This window comes from Dipodomys spectabilis, unplaced genomic scaffold, assembly GCF_019054845.1.
Source record: "Dipodomys spectabilis isolate Male_0828 unplaced genomic scaffold, ASM1905484v1 ptg000095l, whole genome shotgun sequence".
Classification (NCBI taxonomy): Eukaryota; Metazoa; Chordata; class Mammalia; order Rodentia; family Heteromyidae; genus Dipodomys; species Dipodomys spectabilis.
In genome coordinates, this window is record NW_024870772.1 from 24,531,462 (window position 1) to 24,554,795 (window position 23,334).

Here is a 23,334-nt window from a genome sequence, read left to right on the forward strand (position 1 = left end):
ATAACAACAAAGTCCCTGCTGCCTGGCAAGGATTCTACTCTTTTATTTTTTTCCCCTCCTGAAATAGGGGCTGGAAGTGAGGGCCTGGAACTGTCCCTTAGCTTTAATCCTCAAAGCTGGCACTCTACCACTTGAGTCACAGCTTCACTTCTGCCTTTTGGTTAAATGGAGCCTAATGAGTACTACAAACTTTCCTACCCTAGCTGGCCTCAAACTGAGAACTCCTCCTGAGTACCTAGGATTACATGTGTAAGCCATCCAGTCAGGCTAATTTAGACAATTTGATGGGTGATAGATGCTGAGCTTTAGTTAGGTTGCTTTCATCTCTCTAAGTGAGATTAAATAAATGAGTTTTCAGATATTTATGAGTAATTTGTGAAATTGCAGTAGGAAGACCCCTATTCAGTCAGGCAAGCCTGCCTAGTCATCCAGAGTGCCAGAGCCCACCACAACAAAGTTGTTTAACAAAAAGCAACTTTATTGAGAGTTCCTACACTGACAGGCCAGGACAACAGCACAGGATTGGGAGCTGCCCACATACTTTGTTTTTTTTTTTTTTTTTTTTTTTTGTCGGTCGTGGGGCTTGAACTCTGGGCCTGGGCGCTGTCCCTCAGCTCTTCAGCTCAAGGCGAGCACTCTACCACTTGAGCTACAGCGCCACTTCCGGTTTTCTGGTGGTTTATTGGAGATAGGAGTCTCACGGTCTTTCCTGCCCGGGCTGGCTTTGAACCTCGATCCTCAGATCTCAGCCTCCTGAGTAACTAGGATTACAGGCGTGAGCCACCAGTGCCCGGCCCATACTTTGGTTTTTAAAGGCAAAATTCATGAGGTTGAGCCTGGTCACACGCAGGTGACCAATGGGATCGTAACACTCACAAAGGATTGTACAGTCATACCAGACCACACACAGGTGGCCAATGAGGTTACAGTTTGTCTGTAATGGCTATTTAAACCAGCCTATCACTTTGGCTTAAAATGGCAGCAGGCAAGGCGGGGTTTACCGCAAGCATGTGATATCACCAGTTTGAGCCAGATTACAATTTATCAGTTTTATTGATCAATCTTTAACAGAACAATCAAGGGTGGGTTAGGTTGTTAAGGGAAGGGGGACCAGATGCATTTTTTTCATTCGGGCGACCTAGGCTTGTCAGAGCCAAGATGTGGCCCTGTGATTAAGGTTGTTTTTCTACTTTGAACCTTGTTTAAAGGTTCTTAGTCAGCACCCTTAAAGGTCAGTCAAAAATGGGGTCTTTGCCTAAAACAAAGGCAAAGCCTGGAATGGAGCTGTACCAGCTCAAGTCTCTTCTCCGGGTCTACTTCAAAATTGTTCTTTAAAACTTAATCCCTGTGTTCTTAACTCCAAGAAAACAAATGAAAACTCCAAGATATAGACACAAGAAGTTTTTCTCTGTTGTTGTTCTTGTAGTACCCAGAGTCCGGAGACCCCCCAAAAGACCACCAGAGACCATGATCAATGCAAACAGCAAAGAGTCATTTGTTGCAAGCTTAAGCTTGGTCCTCCGCGAACTCAGCAACCGGTGACACTAAGAGGCCCCGAGCGTAAAATCAGCACAGTTTTTATAGTATTGGACAAACAACTTTAAGAAATTTCTACATAAGAAATTACATGATTGGTTAACATTTCAAGCAAGCTAAGCTGGGCAAATATGATTGGTTGACCTTTACAGAAAAATGTCCTTGGTCCATAGCTTGACCAAAAATGGTTATGAGTCACACCTGGACCAACAGAATGCATGGCATGTCTTGCCCTGGGCTCTGAAGAACCGGTTGGTCAGAAAATTATCGGAACCGGAAACTCTTAGCCCTAGGTCGCTGGGGGGGCAACACCAGTTGGGGGCTAACACCTGCCTTAAGCAAATGCCATCTATGGCTCCTAGAATTGTGCATGGCTTTCTGTCATAAATTCCTAGCATTGTGGCTAAAGGGAGCCACGAGTTAAGTCACAGAACTGAGATGGGGTCTTAAGTAAAATGGAATTGCTTAGGTTCTTCATTCTCAATATTCTACATGATTTTTTTGTTTGTTTTTTCCCCTATGGTTTAGTCTCTGTTGTCACTGTATTCAATTTTGCTACTCTGGGTATTGTATATATGTCTATCTGAACTAGGGAAGAGAAGGGGAGCAACAAAATGGTGAGACAAAGTGTAAAGCAGCAAATGCTCTCCTCCCTCCACCCCTCTCACCTAAGCTCCTCCCTCCATGGCAGACTTCTCAGGCAGGTGAGGCACCTCCCATCTCCAGCCTCAGGTGAAACACTTCCAGCCTCGGAGGTATAAAAGGGTCTTCCTGGGAGCCAGACAGCACCATTTTCTTCCTGAGAACTTGGCCTTGTCAGCTTTGCTGGCAATAAACCTTTCTCCTATACATCACTTTGTCCATGTGATCTTCTAGGTTAATTTCCTTTTTACAAAGGACAAAGTGAGAACTTATGCAACAGCAATACTCACAAGACAATATGTTGGAAATGATCTGTACAATTAGGGGGGTGGGGGAGGAAAAGAGGGAGAAAAATGAAGGAAGGGGCAACAGGTTAGACAAGAAATGTAATCATTACCTTACTAATATTTAACTATAACCCCACTGCACATCACCTTGACAATAAAATAATAAAGACAGGAAAGAAAAGTTTAAAAAAACCAAATTCATCATCTGAAAACCTGTTTCAGGCTTGGGCTCTACTCAATCTTCTGGACTGGGCACTTCCTTTTCCTCTTGTGCTATGTGGGCACGAACTTTTTCCTGTAGTGTTCTTGTCTCTCCTGTTTTGTTTGTTGTTGTTTGTTTTTCTGTTAGCCCAATGAATTCCCTTCCCATAGCTTAACATGCTCCTTCCCCTCTCCACAGCTTAGCATGCTCCCTCCTAGGCAACACTAGGCCCTTGTACTAAAGGCAGTAAATAATCAGCCTCCCACTCCCCCTTAGTCTTAAGATGGCACTCCTCTGGGGCAGCTACCACCATATAAGGCAACAAGAGCCCCTTAGAGTGACTTTCAGGTCTGGGCAGCTGCAGGGCCCCTACCACTTGGGCAGCAGCCATAAAGCCTAGCCCATCATGATGAAGCCCCTGCCCACATGTCCACACCAGGACCTCTGCCTCCTAGCCCCTTCTAGCCCCTCCTAGAAGTCCTAGGCTATATAGGTCACCTCAGACAATAGCAACACTTCTCACTCAACTCTTGTGAGAAGGGGTCTTGCTGGTCCCTTTATTGGCAATAAACCTTTTCTTTGTTCTTTGAACCTAATTGTCTGGGTGGTTTTCTGACAAAGTCTAATATACTCTAACAATCTTGTTTGTTTTGTTCCCTCCCTCCCTCCCTCCCTCCCTTCTTTCATTCTTACTTTCTTTCTTGTTTTGTTTTTCAGAAGGTTTCTCTAAGTAACAAGGCTGGCCTGGAACTGGCAATCCTCCTGCCTCTTCCACTTGAGGGGAAGGAAGGTTGCGATTACAGGCAAGCCCTACTTACTAATGCCTTTGTCACTTCCTTTATCTTACACAGGGACCAAGTCCACCTCTGGAAAGAGCATGTGCAGCTCAGTCTCTGCAGCACACTAGAAGAATCCAAATGCCTTTCCCTTCTTCTTAGGTGAATACATCTGGACTTTCTCCTTCCTGCTTTTCCAAAGTACGCAGGCCTTAGTTCTCATCTGTGAAGCAAGGCAGCAGGTGTTTTTCTAGAAAGGAAACCCAGCAACAAATGCACTTAATGTCCTAAATTGGGGCGTATTGAAGACTATCTTCAAACGAGAAATGGGGAGCGTTCTGTAGGTCGTTTTAGTGGCAGAGCTTTGGGCCAGCCTGGCCGTGTCTCTTCCAATGGACCTTCACTTAAAGCTCACAGAAACTTAAAAATAAGCAAAATTGACTGGAGTTAGAAGCGCCAGGCCTTCCGTCCTAACAAGCCCACAGCCACAGTCCCGCCCCGCCGGCGGCTCCGCCCGCAAGAGGGATCTGCTAGCGGGGTGCCAGGGCCCCAGCGTCCTGCCCCCCCAGATCCCGCCCACCAGCGCGTCGCAGCCAATGGGCGCGAGCCGCGGCAGGCCCCACCCTAGGCGCCAGGACTCAGCCTCACGCCTGGCGCCGCCAGCGACAGCTCTGTGTACTCCAGGCTTGCGCTTAGCGCTCCAGGTGCATTTCTCCGCTCAGCCGGGCTCCTGGCCATGGCGTCCTCAGAGGCCGGCGGGGTGGTGATCGTTGGCAGGTAAAGTTCTCGCCAGAGCCGCATTGCTGTCACTGGAGCCCGGGGAGGCTCCAGAGACGCTGGGCCCCGTATGGAGGGCCCGGGCCACTCGGCCCTCGGGGTGGGCAGCAGGGCTGTTCCCACGGGCGGTTCTGCAGTCCCCCACCCTCCAGGGCTCCGTGGCCCTTTGCAACTCTCCACCGAGCGGGCTGGGCGTTTCCGTGGTGACTTGGCAGGCTGCTTTACCCGCCAGGTTCCTAAAACTGACTCTAAGGGCTGCTATGGCAATGAGACTTGTTATGGTTAATCCATACAGAAGTGCTTAAAGAATTCCGATAACAATCCTGCTAGAACTGTGTTCTCATTCCCTTTTTATGAAGCAGAAAACTTTGAGAGGAATCGACTTGCCCAAGGTCGTGCTAAGTGATGCATGTAAAGTTCGCCCTGGGTAGGCGAACCTTACAATGAAGACCCCACTAGCCCAGCAGGGAGGGTTCTGAAACTCACTTGGACAGGGATTGTCAGCAAATACTGGCCTTGGTCAGGAGGTCCTTGGCAGTGGGGACCAGGGTTTAGGAAATACAAGGGGCATTCCTAATTTGTGGGAAATATCATTTCCAGACAAGGGAGACCTTGTCAATTCAATCTTCCAAGTTTCGTCCAAACTCATTTCTGCTCCTATGTCGTCGTTTTTTGTTTTGTTTTGCTTTTCCCTAGTTACTCAGGAGACCCAAGATCTGGGGATCGAAATTTGAAGCCAGGCAAGTAGACCACCACCTGAGACTTTTATCTCCAATTAACTAACAAAAAATAGGAACTGGAGGCGTGGCTAAAGTAGTAGAGATCCAGCTGTGAGCTGAAAAGCCATGCCGGAGTTGGAGACTTTGAGTTCAAACCTGTAGCAGAGCACCCACGCGAACACCCGCAAAACGGAGGTCTATATGTATGAATTTCCAATGGTTAGCTATCTAGCCCTGACTAGCTATCTAGTTAATCCTTGCTATTGATAGTTAAAAACACCATTAAGTGGTGGCTTGAAGTCTCTTTATGCTCTTGAGGTTTTGGCTTGCTTGAACCCCTCATCATTTTATCAAGGGGTGCCAAGTCTAAGGTCGGGAGTTTCCCTTTGAGGAAGGCCTCAAGATGCTTGTCACTGTGTGTGTGTGTGTGTGTGTGTGTGTGTGTGTGTGTGTAATTGATGTGTAATGTGAATGGACTTGGGAAAACTTTAAAATATATATAAAGAGACTCTGTGTACTAGATTACCACTTCCTTTTTTTTGTCTGTTGTGGGGCTTGAACTCTGGGTCCATAAACTCTTCAGCTCAAGGCAAGTGCTCAACCACTTGAGCCACACCACCACTTCCAGTTTTCTGATGGTTAATTGGAGATAAGAGTCTCGTGGATTTTCCTGCCCTGGCTGGCTTTGAACTGTGATCCTCATATCTCAGCCTCCCGAGTAGCTAGGATTACAGGTGTGAGCCACCAGCACCCAGCTGATACCCCTTATTTTTAAGATTCTAAAATTTTATTTGGGGATGGTTATGTAAATTTTTAAAAAGAAGAACCTCTCCAAGGTATGTGTTTTCTTTAGAGTGCTTTTTAAAAAGTATTGTCCTGTGAATTTCCCTATTTTTACACACTCAAGCAGAGATTCAGATCCTCCATTTTCTCATTAGGGAGCTCCAACACTAATGTGTCCTTCCTAGAAAACATTTAATAGCTCATAATTGCAAATTTTCCTTAGCTGACCAGTGCAGGAGCAGTTTTAGCCTTTTCCTGATGAATAAGTAGATGTAAAGTGGAAAGATACTTTAAAAAGTATCGAGTGGATTTGTCATTAACTGGCATCAATGACAAAATTAGAATAGAACTAACATTATTAAGTTTTCTCCCAGGCAGCCTTGCTGCTATACAGTAGAATAAATATTTACTGGATTAGCCTTTTGTAGTAATTAACATTTATTCATTTCAAAGCTTTGAGGAAGATCAGAAATGGTAAAGTTGTTAAAGTACTTATAGCTGGTCACCAGATACCTGGTGGTTCAGAAAAACCTTAATAAGAAGCCACAGACTCTAAGGACAGGAAGCTAATTGTATTTGGGTCCAGTGAGTATTGGTGTTGGAGACAAGAAAGCTAAGGGAAACAACGGCAAGGAACTTTTCACTTCTGAGAGGGGAGGTATCCTGTGATCTCTGTGCAGATTTGTCCTCTATATAAGCCCACTTCTTTTGGGAAGCTCACTTTTCCGTGTGTGTGTGTGTGTGTGTACACACATGTGCGCACTCGTGCATGTGCGCTAGGATTGGGATTTGAACTCAAGTCCAGGATGCTGTCCCTCAGCTTTTTCACTGATGGCTGCCTGAAGCCACACCTTTATTTCTGGCCTTGAGCTATACCTCCACGGCTAGCTTTTTGGTAGTTAATTGGCAATAAGAGTCTCATAGACTTTCCTTCTTAGTCTGGCTTCAAACTTCAATTCTCAGATCTCAGCCTTTTGAGTCACTAGGATTATAGGCATGATTATGGATACCTGGCCTCTCCTTTCTCCTTTGTTTGGCATACTAATGCCACCTCTAAGCACAATACATTAAATTACAATACATGTTATTAACTTACTATAGTTACTGTATTTTAGGTCCAGTTTTCAGGAGGGGAAATCTGATTGGCTCAGCAGCAATTCTCAGCAAGTCAGGCCACAGATTCTATAGGATGTTAGTAAGCCAGTGGCTACTTCAGGTCATATATCCAGTTCATGTCCAATCATGAGTTATTAATGATATGTTTGTATGGGATATCTGCCAGTTCCCAGGAGGCAACTTTCTTTTTCTTTCCTTTCCCTCCTTCCTTCCCTCCTTCTCTTCTTCCCTCCCCTCTCTCCCTCTCTCCCTCTTTCCCTCCCTCCCTCCCTCCCTTCCTTCCTTCCTTCCTTCTTTCCTTCCTTCTTTCTTTCCTTCCTTCCTTCCTTCCTTCCTTCCTTCCTTCCTTCCTTCCTTCCTTCCTTCCTTCCTTCCTTCCTTTCTTCCTTCCTTCCTTTCTTCCTTCCTTTCTTCCTTCCTTCCTTTCTTCCTTCCTTCCTTCCTTCCTTCCTTCCTTCCTTCCTTTTTGCACTAAAGATTAAATCCAGAGCCTCCTCCAATAAGCTAGCATGCCATGTATCTCCAAGCTTTACTGAGTTCCAAGATTCAGCTTTCATCTGTTAATAGAAAACAGGTAATACAGGCCATGAAACCTACTAAAATAAAAATAAATTGACTTTGCTTTTAATGCATATTATTAATTCCACCCCCAAGTTTTGTTACAGAAATTTTTAAATACACAGAAACCTTGAAAATGTAGAACAAAGATTATATCTATATTCAAGAATTATTAAAAATAATTTGTTAGCATCCTGAATACAAAAACCCCATATGAAAATTTCTCCAAAATCTGATGGGTCTGGGAAGGTGGCTCAGTGGTAGAGTGCTTGCCTTGCATGCATGAGGCCCTGGGTTCAATTCCTCAGTACCACATAAGCAGTAAAAGCTGGAAGTGGCACTGTGGCTCAATCTAGCCTTGAGCTGAAGAGCTGAGAGGTAGTGCCCAGGCCCAGAGTTCAGGTACCACAACTGACAAAAAAAACAAAACAAAAATTTCTCCAAAATCTGAAACTTTGTGAGGGTTGACATCAGTCATGTCACAAGTAGAAAATTCCACACCTGACCTCATGATAAGTAGAAATCAAAATAGGTACACTAGCCAGGCATGGTGGTGTACACCTATAACCCCAATATTTGGGAGACTGAGTCAGAGGATATGGAATATTTGACCTAAGAAATTAATCTTAGGTTATGAACGGTAGTGTACAACAACAGATGGTTGCTTCCCCTTCCCCCTCCCCCCTTTTTGAGACAAATCTCATTATGTAGCCTAGGTTAGTCTTCCTTACTTCCATTTCATGAGTTCTGAGATTGTTGTAAGGTGAATTATCCAGAAGCCACATTTTGGAAGATGGAGTTTTGGAGTCTTTATTACACAGCAGGCTGCATATCGCCAGTTATTACAAAGGCCTGCAGCCCCCAAATGCATGTAACATGGTTAAGAAACAGGCCAGAGAGGAAAGAACAAAAACAATACCAACAAACCAAACAAGCTCTCTGATGGAGAGCTGAATTGGGACACCATGATGACTGGAGATGAGCCAAGAGACAAGACACATGATGGGATCATGGAGACACATGTGGCATGATGTCCCCATGCCATCCATGCCTAAATAGGGTCTGGGCAGGGTGGCAGGGTCACAGGACACTCCCAGTCCCAGGCACTTGGACTGACAGGTTCAGCAACCTATCAGCCAAGTACCCGCCCCTGTCCCAGGGATCCAGGAATGACTATCACCCTCCCACTACCATGAAGACCAGATGCCAGACCTTAATGGACATACTCAGGTACTAGCAGAACTTCTTCATCTAAGGAATATAGGCTTTAATCTTCCATATAGGGTATGCTTAGAGGTACTCAGAGGCTGGTGATTCAAGCCATTTAGGGAGTTAATCAAAGCTTTCTTAAGGCTATGACATCTGTATTTCTCTGAAGCAGAGCCCTCCTAGCTCACCCCATTGAGCCAGGCATCTGTACTTCAAAGGATGGTTTGTCTTACCTCTAGGCCTTGGAGCAGGGTGGACAGCCCCCCATCTCCTGCCTAGGCACCAGGATGTCTGCAAGAAATTATTTAGGCTCAGCCACCTTATTTCAATATTACTTGTACCACCATGCCCACCACTAGTGACAATTTTTTTTTGAGGGGCAGTACTAGGAATTTGAAATTGGGGCCCCACATTCTTGGAAAGTACTGTACCACTTGACCTATGCTTCTAGCCCCTTTGGGCTTATTTTTCAGATATAGTCTTTATGGTTTTTTGGCCTGGCCCACCTCTGGACAGCAGTCCTGTTAGGGCCTCATGCATAGTTGGGATCCCAGATATATGCCATTAGATCTTGTTTTTTGTTGTGATAGCTTCTTGGTTAATTTTTGCCTGGACTGGTCTTGAACTGTGATCCTCCCGAGTTTTGTCCAAGTGTGAGCTACTAGGCCCAGCCAACTGTGACAATAACACAGACTTAGAATGCCTTCTAGATACTTCATATCAATCCCCCTCCCTAGTGTATGAGTACCTGTCCCCCCCATAAGTGCATCAGGTAAGGGTCAGGCTCTTCTGTTTTTGATTTGCTTTTTACTTTTTGTTAGATGGAGGAAGTACATTTTCAAGCTAGTTTTAATTACTTGTCCATATGCTCTGTTTAGGCTTCCATCCCCCTTCTAACTGATATGTTTATTATTTTTTCTTCTGGACTTGCAAAATTTTTCTATTTTACTTATTGAATTATCTTTAAGTAGTTTTATAAAGGGGTTTCAATTCAACATGTCAGTTTATGAAGTTTTAAGAAAAATAGTTGAATCAAGATTTTATAATTCCATATATCAAGTTATAAGTACAGTGTATCTGATCAGTGTCACTCCTTTTCTAATTTCCCCCATCTCTCCCAACCCCTCAGTTTTTCTAGTTCCATTTTCACATATACACATTGAATATTGACTGAATTCTCCCTTCATTCCTCCCTTGACCTCACCCCCATCTCCAACACACCTCAAGTTCCAGCTTCCTGGTATTTATTTTGTTAGACTATAAGTTCATTGTTCAAAGGAGTTATACCATTGGAATTCTCCTCTGATATGCCATACTTTACTTTTTTTTTTTTTTTTGTCCAGGAGCTTGAACTCAGGATTTCATGCTCTTGCTTGGCTTTTTCATGGTGGCATTCTATCACTTCAACCATGCCTCCACTTCCAGTTTCTTTTGCTGGTTAATTGGAGATAAGAGTCTCATGGACTTTTCTGCTTGGACCAGCTTTGAACTGAAATCCTCAGGTCTCAGCATCCTGAGTAGGTAGGATTACAGGTATGATCTACCAGGGTCCAGCTTTTCTGTATTTACTAGTGTAAGTATTACTTTTGGAAACTTTGTCTTATGTTGACATTTTAAACCATAAACAGAGTGACTAAGATGAGTTAATTTATTGGGAACTAGTGTGTGTGTGTGTGTGTGTGTGTGTGTGTGTGTGTGTGTGTGTGTGTGTGTGTGTGTGTGTGTGTGTGTGTATGTTGGTAATAAAGGCTTGATCTCAGGGCCTCTAAGCTGTTGCTGGGCTGAGCACTCAGGGCTAGTTTACTACCGCTAAAGCCATGTTTCTGCTTCCAGCTTTTGTAGGCTGTTAGAGTAAATTAGACTCATCTAGAAAACCAAGAGTAAATTAGACTCAGCCAGAAACCACTCGGACATCCAGGTAGGAAGAAGAAAGGAAAGGTTTATTGCCAGTAAGGGGACCTGCGAGAAAGACCCCATCTCTCCAGGTGAGAGGATGTGAGAAGTGCGGGCTATTGTCTCAGTGACCTTTTATAACCTCTGGGATTTGGGGGATCTCACTGCCTTAAATGGTCATAGCTATTCCAACAGGATGCTCGCTCAGGAAAGGGTGGTAAGGGCTGTTCATTTGCTGCCTTTACTACATGGGCCTAGTGTTGCCTTGGGAAAGGGCATGTTAAGCCTTGAGGCAGGAGGCTTCGGGGCTAATATTGGCTAATTGGAGATAAGAATTACAGTTTTATCTGTTAGGGTTTGCTTTGAACCTCAAATCTTAGATCTAAGGATCTAAGTTCTGAGTTCCAGTCCTGATACTTAACACTAGATAATTGTTTAACCCTACCTATTAGAAAAATGTGAGCCACAAATACAAGACATGTAATAATTGGATCTTCTGTTAGCTTTAAAAGAGTAAAAATAAATGAAGACTGAGCACTTAGAATCAAATTAGGGGGATTGGGAGCTCTAGGCTAGCCTGAGCTACATAATGAGATCATAATTTTTTTAATAAAATGTCTGTGTGTGTGCGTATGTGTGTGGTAAGGAGGGGTACCTCAGTACAGAGTACTTGTCTGGCTTGCATGAAGCCCTTGGTTTGATTCCCAGTACTGCCCCAAAGGAATACCACCACTACCAAAAATCTCTTTCCAACACTCCTGTATTCAAAATGTAGATCAAGCTGGAGATTTGCTTTATGAGACTAATTCCTTCTGTGGTGATGTCTTTGACCTTTAGGTTTTACAGTTCAAAGGAAAGCCCTACCCTTCTACCTTTGTACCACAGGCCAACTTCTTTCCTGAATCTGAATCTGCCTCTCTTCCTTACCTTTCCCTTTCACAGGGTAGCAGACCTAGGATGTGAGAAGCACCAGTACTTACTTGGGTATGCTGCCTTGCTTGCTGTAGGCTCAGACCTGATCAATATGTGGGTAGAGGCCTTTATTGGTTTAAATGAACAGTATTTTGAATGAGCCAAGTACTTTTTTAAACCAAAGAGTAGAAGAAAGGAAAAGTTTCTTTAAAAAAATGTTTATGGCCGGACACCAGTGGCTCATGCCTGTAATCCTAGCTATAAGGAAGGCTGAGATCTGAGGATAGTGCTTCAAAGCCAGCCTAGGCAGAAAAGTCCTTGAGACTCTTACCTCCAATTAACCACCAGAAAACCAGAAGTGGCCCTGTGACTCAAGTGGTAGAGCACTCATCTTGAGTTGAAGAGCTTAGGGACAGAGCCCATGCCCAGAGTTCAAGACCTACTACCGACAGAAAAAATAAAGTTTATGGATTACACAAGTAGGAAAGTCCAGAGATATAAACAAATACTGATGAGTTATTGTAGAAAGAATATACTAAATATACTACTGTAACCTTACAATGAAAATAATTCCAGGAGTTATTGCTGGTGTTTTATGAAAGGGCAGGCACAGGAGAAAGATTAGTACAAGATTTATTAGAGGAACCATATTTCCCCGGAGAGAGCACATGGCAGCCTCCGCTATAGATAGCAGCAAGGGGCGGGGGGGGGGGGGGGGGGGGGGGGTGTAGGTAGAAAGTGAGTTCAGGTGGGTCTGGGCTGAGAGAAGGAGGGGCCAGCTGTATGGCAGGAACTCTAGGGCAGGGAGGGGCTCAGGGTGGAGCTGAGAACCATAAGTAGGCATAATGCTTATACAAACAGACTATACTTGCCCACCTGTCCCAAGGAATCCATTAAATAAATGGGTAGTGGTGAAGGACAGAAAAAGGAGATTTAATTTTTTTATTGAGATTAGGTGATTACATATTTCACATATTTTACAGTATTGTGGAATAGTGATACCTAGTTAAAGTCTCAAACACTTTTTAACCTTCACAAGGCAAATTGGCATTATCATGGTCTATAAAGTTTGTGAATTCTATAAGCTTTGACAATACAACTATTTCTTCCACATCAGATGATATTTACATTTCTTTCCTTTTGCTTAGAGAACAAGATTTGTTCTGAGGAACTCCCAAGTCATCCTCCTGGGTATTGACCTGAGCTTTAGGTTTAAACTGAAAGATTTGCAGCTGAGCAAGAGTTGGACCTAATTCAACAGTATTTCCCCAAGTGTGTTCTGGTTGATCATTATCCTCCCATAGGTCATTGAGGTCAAGAAGGGAAAGTAAGTCCTTGCTGCCTGGGGGTAGATTTGAATCTTGTTCAAAAGCTATTATTATGCCTGTGTTTCTGGTGGGAGGGGGAGGGAGAGACTGGTAGAGTTAGAGAGGGAAAGGCTGGGGAGAGGGGAGAGGGAAGGAGGGGGAAAGGGAGTGAAGCAGGGAGGGGAAGAGGAAATATTAGAGACAAAAATAGAATCCAAGTGGACAAAATGGAATGAGTTAGGCAATGAGTTAATTACTTCCTTCAGATCCCTTTTCTTCAGCAACTGCTTCTTGCTCATAGTGTATGTAGTTGGAGTCTTGTAATGAAAAAAATGCTAAGGAGGCCAGAGAACAGTTTCCTGTTGAAGCCGGATAGACTAGGAAAAATGAGGTAGTCAGCTAACAGCAAATACAGGAGATGTACTTCCCTTAAGATTAAGGGAAACAAAAGTCATTTGGGGGGGAATGAAGCAGGATAACTCAAGGAAACTAAGGCCCGGTGAAGGCAACTCAGAAATATGGTATTTAGAAACTTAAATTGTATCTCTGCTTCAAAGAGAGGCACCTGAATGCATTCTTTCCTGAGGGATGCATTTCTCACCCAAAAATTCACAGCTGCCTGCAGGATGTCCCAAAATGGAAATAGCAGGGGATCTACTTGTTTCTAGGATAAGGTTCTATTTTTTGGCAGGATGCATTCTTACCTGGAAACTCAGAGAAAGAAAACACTAGGTGTAGTTAAAGCAAAGACAAAGCATCTAGCTTTGCATAACTTACCAGACCCCCCTGTCTTTACCCTATAAATACCCAACAGCCCAAGGAGCTGTGTATCTCTTTGGGTGTGTCCTTCTGTGTATTTGTATCTGTGTTTTTGTGTCCCTATGAGAGCACCCATACTCTGCTAGAGAGTGCCCCTGCCCTTCTGTTTGTCTGCTTTTTTGTCTGTTTTCTTGTTTGTTTACTTAATAAAGCTCTGCCAAGTTTTCCTCCCATTGTGACTTGTCCAGAAATTCTTATTCTGCGTTTGAAGTCAAGGACCCTAAGTGAAGAATTCCTATATTTAAAGGGGAGCCTCACTAAACCTCCTTTGTCTGGTGACATGGTGATTTTTTTTTTTTAAGGGATGAGATGGGTTTTGGTATGACAGGGCCTTATAGACAGGTACTTTTTGAGTGATTTATGTACCAATGTGCAGAGTTAAGTCCAATAGAACTTTCTGAGACAGTAGGAATTTTTTTTGTTGGTCGTGGGGCCTGAACTCTGGGCCTGGGCACTATTCCTCAGCTCTTCAGCTCAAGGCTAGCGCTCTAGCATTTTGAGCTACAGTGTCACTTCTGGCTTTTTTCTTTTTGCTTATGGGGTGCTGAGGAATCGAACCCAGGGCCTCATGTATGCAAGGCAAACACTCTACCACAGCCCGGTAGGAATGTTTTTTACCAAGTTGTCCAAATGTATCCTTAGAAGATTGGTTTCAGGACCTTCCAGGATATAAAAATCTGATGCTCAAGACCCTTATATAAAAATTTGTTAGTGTGGTAGCTCTTGCCTGTAATCCTTGCTACTCTAGAGGTTGAGATCAGCAGGATCAAGGTTGGAAGTCAGCCTGGGCAAAAGGTTCCTGAGATCCCATGTCAACAAATAAATAGGTAGGTCATCCTACCTATATGGAAAGCAGAAATAGGATTGTGATTCAGGCTGGCCAGGGCAAAAAATCAAACTCTATTGAAGAAACAATGGCAACAAAAAGGTCTAGGGTATGGCTCAAGTGGTAGAGTGCCTGACTGGGAAGTGCTAAGCCCTGAGTTCAAATCCTAGTAGCATCAAAATAGAAAAATGTAGTGTTTACATAGCACCTATACATATCCTGTTGTATACTTTAAATCATCTGTCAATAACGTATAATTCTAGTGTAGTGTAAATGCCAAGTAAATAGTTATTTACAAAATAACAATGACTAGCACAGTCTGTGCATGTCTTCCCCATGTATCTTTGATGTGTGGATATAGGGGAATGACCATACACCATTGCTATCCAGTATTAGAACCACTGAAGATTGAGTACTTGAACTGTATCCAATACTCTGAATAACAGAATTTTAATGTTTATTTGATAGTAATTTATATGGCTGGAATATATTGTATCCATCAGTGCACTTCTACAGAATTTAATTAAAATCCATAAGTATGTGTGCTATATTAGTAGACTTTTGCCAGAAAACCACACAGACATCCAGGTACAGAGAACAAAGAAAGATTTATTGCCAGCAAAGGGGACTGGTAAGACCCCTTCTCACAAGCAAGGAGTGAGAAGAAGCTGCAGCTATTGTCTGTGGTGACCTCTATAACCTACTGAGCCTAGGAGGGGCTAGGGACAAGGGGGCGGAGACCCTGATGTGGGACATGGGGACCAGGGGCTTTATCATGGCAGACTAGGATTCATGGCTGCTGCCCAAGTAGTAGATAAGGGACTCTGCAGCTGCCTGGACCTGAAGGTCACTCTAAGGGGCTCTTGCCACCTTATATGTTGGTAGCTGCCCCAGAAGAGTGCCATCTCAAGGTAAAAGGGGGGTTGGAGGCTGATTATTCATTGCCTTTACTAAATGGGCCTAGTATTGCCTAGAAAGGGAACATGCCAAGCTCTGGAAGGGGGAAGGAGCATGCCAAGCTATGGGAAGGGAGCTCATTGGGCTAACATTCCCAACTCTTTGGTTTAATAATTGAATGAGGGCACCAGGTTGGAAGCATGGGTAAAGGTCTTTTTTCTTTGGAGCTGCCTCCTACTGAGAAGGAGGTGAAGTGGTCAGTGGGGAATACTCAACTGGGTACCCTCCTAGGAGCATCTGATTGACAGACTGGTTGGTGATAAATCTCATTTTCCCCATGAAGATGTTCTGCATGTACCTTAATACACAAGGCACAATCAGTATAAGGCAAAACATTGCAGTTAAGGGACCCAAGATGGGCAAGAGCCTGGGTATAAGCCACCTGAATAGGTCCCATTTCCCCTTGTTGGATCCTTTTTAAAAGTTTTTTAAGATGCCTGATTCATTTCTTAATGGCATAGCTGTTATCCATTAAATCGAAGCAGCACATGTTTTGACCCCCCTCACACTGTTGATGGTGAAGTAAGAGTAATCAAGGTAGTGTGATTAAGGATAGCAGTGTAATGGCAGAGGAGGTGTAGTTAATGTTTTTTGTCACTATATATGCCAAATGTATAACACCCTTATAGGCTCCTACCACCAGCCCTGGTATCCCAAGCAAGGAAAAAGTGAAGGCAATGTACAGTTTTTATCCAGCAGTAGGCCTCTTGTTGTTGAGGCTGGAAGAGCTCCTTGTGGGGTGGTAACAGCTAGATGGCTTAGGCAGCGTTGGGAGTTATGAAGCAGATTGGCAGGTTCATAGTTAATTTTTACAGGTTAAAACCAGCCATTAGGTAGGGAAATGTGGCTCTTTATATATAAATGTGGAGACATATGGCATGGCATGAACATGGAGACACGTAGAATGGCGTTTTCTTGATGCCTGAGCTGTTTTAGGCCTATTTAGAAACTAGTGATTTTAGGCATTTAGAGAGTTAATTAATGTAGCATTAGATCATGGGGTACAGATTTTTTTTTTAAAGCAAGAGGTACCAGGATAGCTGTAAAAAGTTATTTAGAATTATAAATTTGATAATAGAATAAGTTTAGACATCTTTGTTAACAAAATATATTAGATGGTTAGATCTCAGTTTACAGGGCCTGTGAGGAGAGGCAGTAATTTTGTTAGCAAGGCATATCAGAATATGAATTGATCACTTAACACCTAGAAGAGTGAAGAAGAGTAAGGTTGATGGTAGAGTGGGAGGGGGTTTGTAGAAAACTAACCATGTGTCTTCTTTTTTCAGGTGTCAGTCTCCAAGGCCTGTAAAGAGAATTGGGGGAGGGGGTGACTGAGCAGGTTTTTTAAGGAGAGGAGCTGATTGGATAGAGGTATTTGATAGGGAAGAGGGAGGGATTTTTATTTGAAGCCTCCTAGAGGAGTTTAGCTTAAGGGAAAAATGAACAATTTAGACACCAAAGTGAGTGGACTTAGGAAAGAGAAAGTAACTGAATTATGGTCTGAGTCTCAGAGACATTTTTGGGAGGGAAAAGGAGAGAGCAGTAAAAGGAAAAGCAGTAGAAGAGAGAAGCTGGTCCAATGTGTTAGCCAGCTACTGTCAGTGATGGATTAATGACAGACAGGGCAGAGGCCTGCTTATTTAAGGTGTAGAAGGAAAGAAGGTGTTGGCCAGAGAAGGGGGTTAGGAAATGTAAGGTTTATGTCCACACAGAGAGGCAGGCAGGGACAGAGGTTAGTAGAAGGAGTTTGTAGAAGACCAACAGTTTTGGATTAGAAAATACAAACTGCCAACAGAAGAAGAATGTACAAGATGGGCCACTGATTCAGGATGGCTGGTCCTTGAGAGGGAACTAGAAGGGGGTCCCTGGGACTTTGTCTGTATCTCTCAAGACACAAGTGGAAGGCTGTCAGTGGGAATAGAGGCAATTTAGTGGGAAATGATTTCCACTCTAGAGATCATCAGAGAGAGAGAGAAAGAGAGAGAGAGAAATGGAGAGAGAGATTGAGAGAGAGATGGACCTGATACCAGACAAGAAAAGTTAGAGGAGATGGTTGGGAGATTTTTAGCAGAGAAGGAATTAGTAGGTAGTGTAGTATGTGTGTGTGTGTGGCGGGGGGATTGGAGCAGAGTGAGTATAAGAGGGCTTGGAAAGGGGAGGGATGGTCGAGGCCTAGAATGAGGCACAGTGCCACTCGGGAGTTAACCTTGGGGGAGAGAGGGGAGGGATTTGGTCTGGAGAGCTCAATGGAGGAGTAACCACTGAGAAGATGGGAGGCAGTGAAGTGGGAGAAGGGGCTGAGATGGTGACTGCCCTTGCGAGGAGCTATAGGAGGAGCTGCAGAAAGGAAGAAGGGAGGATGGAGAGCTGGAGGGGGAGGAGGGGCTGAGGGGGTCTGCTGGAGCCAAGGCCCTACATTCTTGCTTGGCTTTTTCACTCAAGACTGGCATACTGCCACTTGAGCCACAGGTCTACCTCCAACTGTTTGGTGTTTAATTGGAGAGATAAGAGTCTCATGGACTTTCTGCCCAACTGGCTTCAAACCGTGATCCTCAGATCTTAGTCTCTTGAACAGCTCAGATTAGAGGTATGACCCACTGCTGCCCTGCTTTAGATAAGAATAAAAAGCAGATTGATTATTGAATTAACTTGAATCTTGTCTTCATTTTCTCTCCCTTAGCGGACTCATTGGGCGAAACTGGGCTATGTTGTTTGCCAGTGGAGGCTTCAAGGTGAAACTCTATGATATTGAACAACAGCAGATAACGAATGCCTTGGAAAACATCAGGTAGGCTGGCTGATGCCCTCTTTTGTTTTTATTTTATTTTATTTTATTGTATCCGATCCTCAAGAACTATAAAGATTGGCCATTTTTACTAGATAGCTTGTGCAGTACCTCTGGGATGATAAAGGCCATGAATTTGGACTGTAGGGAATGGCCCCTTTGAATTGAGAAAATACAGCAGGGAGTAGACTATCTGAATGGGAATGTTAGGCTTCAGTTCCCAACAAGATGCTAGGCTTCGCATAAGGGCTCATGGAAGGCTGGAGCCTGCATCAGCAAGTGGAACTAGAACTGCATGAGGTGGGCATTGCTTTTTATTTTTGTGCCTATACTGGGTCTTGAACTCAGGGCCTTGTGTTCTTGCTTGGCTTTTTTGCTTAGGGCTGGTATGCTATAACTTGAACTATACCTCCACTTCCAGCTTCTTTTGCTGTTTAATGGATTAATGGATTTTATTCTTCTGAGTTCAAACCTGAAACTTCCATTCTCAGTCAACCATCAGTACTGGCTTCATGCTAGTTTTAACTACTCGTTCAGTTTAACTACTTTGTCCAGGCTTTCATCCCTTTCTATTTGATATATTTACTTTTTTTCTTCTGGATTTCCAGGAATTGTTCTATGTATTCTACTTATTTTCTATTCATTAACTTTTTTGTGTGTGCTACTACTGGGGTTTGAATTCAGGGCCTTAGGCTTTTGCACAAGGCTGATATTCTACCACTTGAGCCACACCTTCACTATTAGCTTTATTGCTGGTTAACTGGAGATAATGGTCCCATGGATTTTTCTGTCCAGTCTGGCCTCAACTGGGATCCTCAGGTCTTAACCTACTAAGTTGCTAGAATTACAGGTTTGCAGATATGAGCCACCATCTCCCTGGCTAGGGGAATTGCTTTTTAGGAACAGACCTCCAAGTCTTTGTCTTCACCTATTGATCTAATGTTGGCAGGACCCAAGTTAGAGTGGTAGTACTTACATGAGATAGAACTGGAGTACTATTACAGGTGTCAGTCCCTGTGACAATTGTACTAATGATCTAAGATATGAGGAATTGTGCCTAGTGTCATGGATTCACAGCTGTAAGCCTAGCTACTCAGGAAGCTGAGATCTGAGGACTGCAGTTAGAAGGCAGCTGGGGAAAGAAAGTCTGTGAGACTCTTATCTCTAATTAACCAGCAAAAAAAAAGAATGGAAGTGAAATGGTGGTTCAAGTGGTAAAGTGCCAGATTTGAGCGAAAAAGCTAATGAAACAGCTTTCAGGCCCTGAGTTCATGCCTCAGTAACAGTACATGCATGTGCACACATATGCATACATGTATATACATATGCACATGTACACATGCATGCATATGCACGGACGTGTGTGCGCACACACATGGTGACTGAGAATTAGGGATGATATTCACAGTGATAGAAAAATGAATGGAACCCGAAGACAAAGGCCAAGGGTAAAGGACTGGAAGGAAGGGGAACCACACTTCCAACACACGACAGTTCCTTGTGCGTGGACATTCTACGCAGATCATCACTGAGAAAACTCTGACCATTTTAGATGTGGCTTGGCTTTAGTATGTATTGTCTTTCTTTGAGGGATATCCATGAATATATGATTTGTTTTAAAATTAGCATCTATTAGTTGTGCAAAGGGAGTTTCACACAATAAAAATAATTTTTTTTAAATACATTTTTTAAAAAGGGAGTTTCATTGTGACATTTCCATATATGTAAGCAATATAGCCCTAACACCTCATCTTTCCTTCACTCTTTCTTAACCTACTTCCCTTCTTAAAACAGTTCCAACAGGTTTTATTGTCCTATTTTCATATACACAAATAAACTAATTCGATCATAGTTAGCCTTATTCACCCTCTTCGTTAGCCCTCCTCCCTTCTGCTGGGGCCCTTCCCTCTCTCTGAATTTTACTTGTCTGTCATTTATTTTTTTAGAGGGTATTACATTTTTCCAAGGATTTTTACTATAATATTTCTGACATGCATACCTTACATTTTTCTTATAATAACTGTCTCTATTGCTTTCTCTTCCCCTTAATTTCTTTTTAATCAACAGTTTCATTGAGGTTCCTTATGTCATCTTCATTCAGTTATATTATATTTGGAAATAATCTATGTTCCATCTTTCTTTTCTTATCTATATACATAGTCCCATAGTTAGAATTATGTTCTTTGTGTGTATATACCTATATACATACATATATATGCATACATACCTATGTATGTACATACTAGGAATATTAAGTTTTTTAGATCTTTCACATATGATATTGTACATGATATCTGGCCTTTTGAGCTTAGCTTATCTCATTCAACATGTTCTTCAGTTCCATGCGTCTTCTTGCAGATGATATGATTTCAATTTTCTTTACAGCTATGTAATATTTCATTATATATGTATATATAATGTATATATATAATTTTATTTATCCATTCATCTGTTGTTGGGTATCTGGGATGATTTCACTGTTTGTGAACAATGCAGCAATAAACATGAGTGTTCAGATATCTTTCTTACATATTAATTCTTTTCAGGTGTATGCCCAGTAGTGGTATGTCAGGTTATAAGGTAGATGTGTTATTAGTTTTTTTTTTTGTGGAATTTCCATACTGATTTCTGTAGTGATTGTACTAGTTTGTATTCCTACTAGTAGTGTATGAGAGTTCCTTTATCCTCCACATCCTCACCAGTATTTGTTGTTTCTTTTCTTGATGATTGTCATGAATATATAAATTGAATTTGCCATTTTTATTTTTGGTTGGTTATGGGGCTTGAACTCTGGGCTTGGGTGCTATCCCTGTGCTCTTCAGCTCAACGCGAGTGCTCTACCACTTGAGCCACAGCACCGCTTCCAGTTTTCTGGAAGAGTCTCACAGACTTTTTCTGCCTGGGCTGGCTTTGAACCATAATCCTCAGATCTCAGCCTCCTCAGTAGCTAGGATTACAGGCATGAGCCACCAGTGCCCGGCTAATTTGCCTTTTTTTGTAACAAAAATATGCTTACTTTATCTAAGATTACTTTTTGAAAAGTACTTATATATATTGAAATTAAGGTATAGACATTAAGAAATGCTGTAGTTAGACTTTATTGTTTTATAAATTTAGAGCTTGAGCCTAGAAAAGTGCCAAGTGGCACTTGGCTCAAGTGTTAGAGTGCTAGCCTTGAGCTGAAGAGCTCAGGGACAGAGCCCAGGCCCAGAGTTCAAGCCCTACGGCCAACAACAACAACAAAAAGTCACACGAGGTGGGTCTTAATTCAGCAAGTCAGATTATGAGTACAATTCATCTTTATCAGCGATACCCCTTTCACCCTTCTCTCCCATGTCTCCCAATCCCATCCCTACCCTCAAGTTATACAGCTCAACTTTTATGTAGAATACATTGAATGTAATGACTGCATTTGCTCACTCTTCCTCTCCCCATTCATCTGCCTCTCCTCTCTGCCCCTCCCCCTCCTAGTAAACATGCTTCCACTTCCTGGTATTGTTAAACAGTTTGTGCACACACTGTTTAGAGGAGTTAATACCATTGTATTCCTCCCAAGTATCCAGTCCTTTACTCAATTTGTTTGAGTATATATTCATATATAATCTTGCATATGCTTTCATGTATGTTTATATTTTAGATCTAACTTCCACATATGAGAGAAAATATGTGCTATTTGTCTTTCTGAGACTGACTTCACTTAACATGATTTTTTTTTGGGTCCACCCATTTCCCTGAAAATTACGTATTATTCTTTCTGATAGAGGAGTAAAATTCCATTATATGTATGTATGTTCGTATAAACATACATACACACACAGACAAACACACATTTTCTTTCTTTCTTTCTTTCTTCCTTCCTTCCTTCCTTCCTTTCTTCCTTCCTTTCTTTCTTCCTTTCTTTCTTCCTTTCTTTCTTCCTTTCTTTCTTCCTTTCTTTCTTCCTTTCTTTCTTCCTTTCTTTCTTCCTTTCTTCCTTCCTTTCTTCCTTTCTTTCTTTCTTTCTTTCTTTCTTTCTTTCTTTCTTTCTTTCTTTCTTTCTTTCTTTCTTTCTTTCTTTCTTTCTTTCTTTCTTTCTTTCTTTCTTTCTTTCTTTCTTTCTTTCTTCCTGTTTTTTGTCAGTTGTAGGGCTTGAACTCTGGGTCTGGGTGCTATCCCTGAGCTCTTCGGCTCAAGATGAGCGTTCTGCCACTTGAGCCACAGTGCCACTTCTGGTTTTCTGGTGGTTAATTGGAGGTAAGAGTCTCATGGGCTTTCCTGCCCTGGCTGGCTTTGAACTATGATCCTCATATCTCAGACTCGTGAGTAGGTAGGATTACAAGTGTGAGCCACTGGTACTTGGCATACACACATTTTCTTGATCCACTCATCTGTTGTAGGGCATCTGGGCTGTGGTGAATAGTGCAGCGATGAACATGGGTATGCAAATGCCTTTACTGTTTCTAGACATAATATTCTGGGTAGATGCCCAAGGATGGTATCACTTAGTAATCTTTTACATTTTGTCTTATAGATTTAAATTTAATTTTAAAATTTAAATTTCTGTTAAATTGGTCTGGAAGATGGCTCAGTGGTAGAGTGCTTGCCTCACATGCATGAGGCCCTGGGTTCAATTCCTTAGCACCACATAAACAGAAAAGGCCGGAAGTGGTGCTGTGGCTCAAGTGGTACAGTGCTAGCCTTGAACAGAAGAGCTGAGGGACAGTGCCCAGGCCCAGAGTTCATGCCTACAAAAAATAAATTCTGTTAACTTCTGGAGATACAACCCAGGGTTTTATACCTGTTGGGCAAATATTCTACCACTAAGCTTCCTCGTCAGCCCAAATCTAATACTCCCAGTATATAAACCCTGAGGCAGATATCATTACCATGATTTTGAATGAAAACCTCTGAGTGGTTAAAAATGTATTATTCATCTCCAGCATTGGATTCATTAGATACTACTGTTAAGGTCATATTTTTTCATATACAAAAGAACATATCATTTTATGTAAGATTAGGAAGGATAATAGTGCGGTGAATATCTGTGGCTCTACCATTCAGTTAAAGATGTTAAATATTAAAAAACTTTGGGTGTACCTTTTGGATCTCATCCCTTTGCCCTGCTCTCATCAAAGGTAGCAAATATCCTACATTTGTATTTATCATTTTCCCTGCTTAAAAAAAAATACTGCTAGCCAGCACCAGTGACTCAACACTGTAACCCTAGCTGCTTATAGGCTAAAAAGGTTGA

The 23,334-nt window shown here is 42.6% G+C and overlaps 1 protein-coding gene across 1 annotated transcript in view; it reads left to right on the forward strand.

Moving 5' to 3' along the window:
• Window positions 1-4,102: 4,102 nt before the first annotated feature.
• Window positions 4,103-23,334, forward strand: part of Cryl1 (crystallin lambda 1) — a 143,759-nt gene continuing 124,527 nt past the window's right edge. The window contains exons 1-2 of the mRNA XM_042685437.1: window positions 4,103-4,220; window positions 18,000-18,107. Of these exons, the coding sequence (XP_042541371.1) occupies window positions 4,180-4,220; window positions 18,000-18,107 (149 nt within the window). The 5' untranslated portion in view covers window positions 4,103-4,179. The remainder of the gene's footprint in view (window positions 4,221-17,999; window positions 18,108-23,334) is intronic.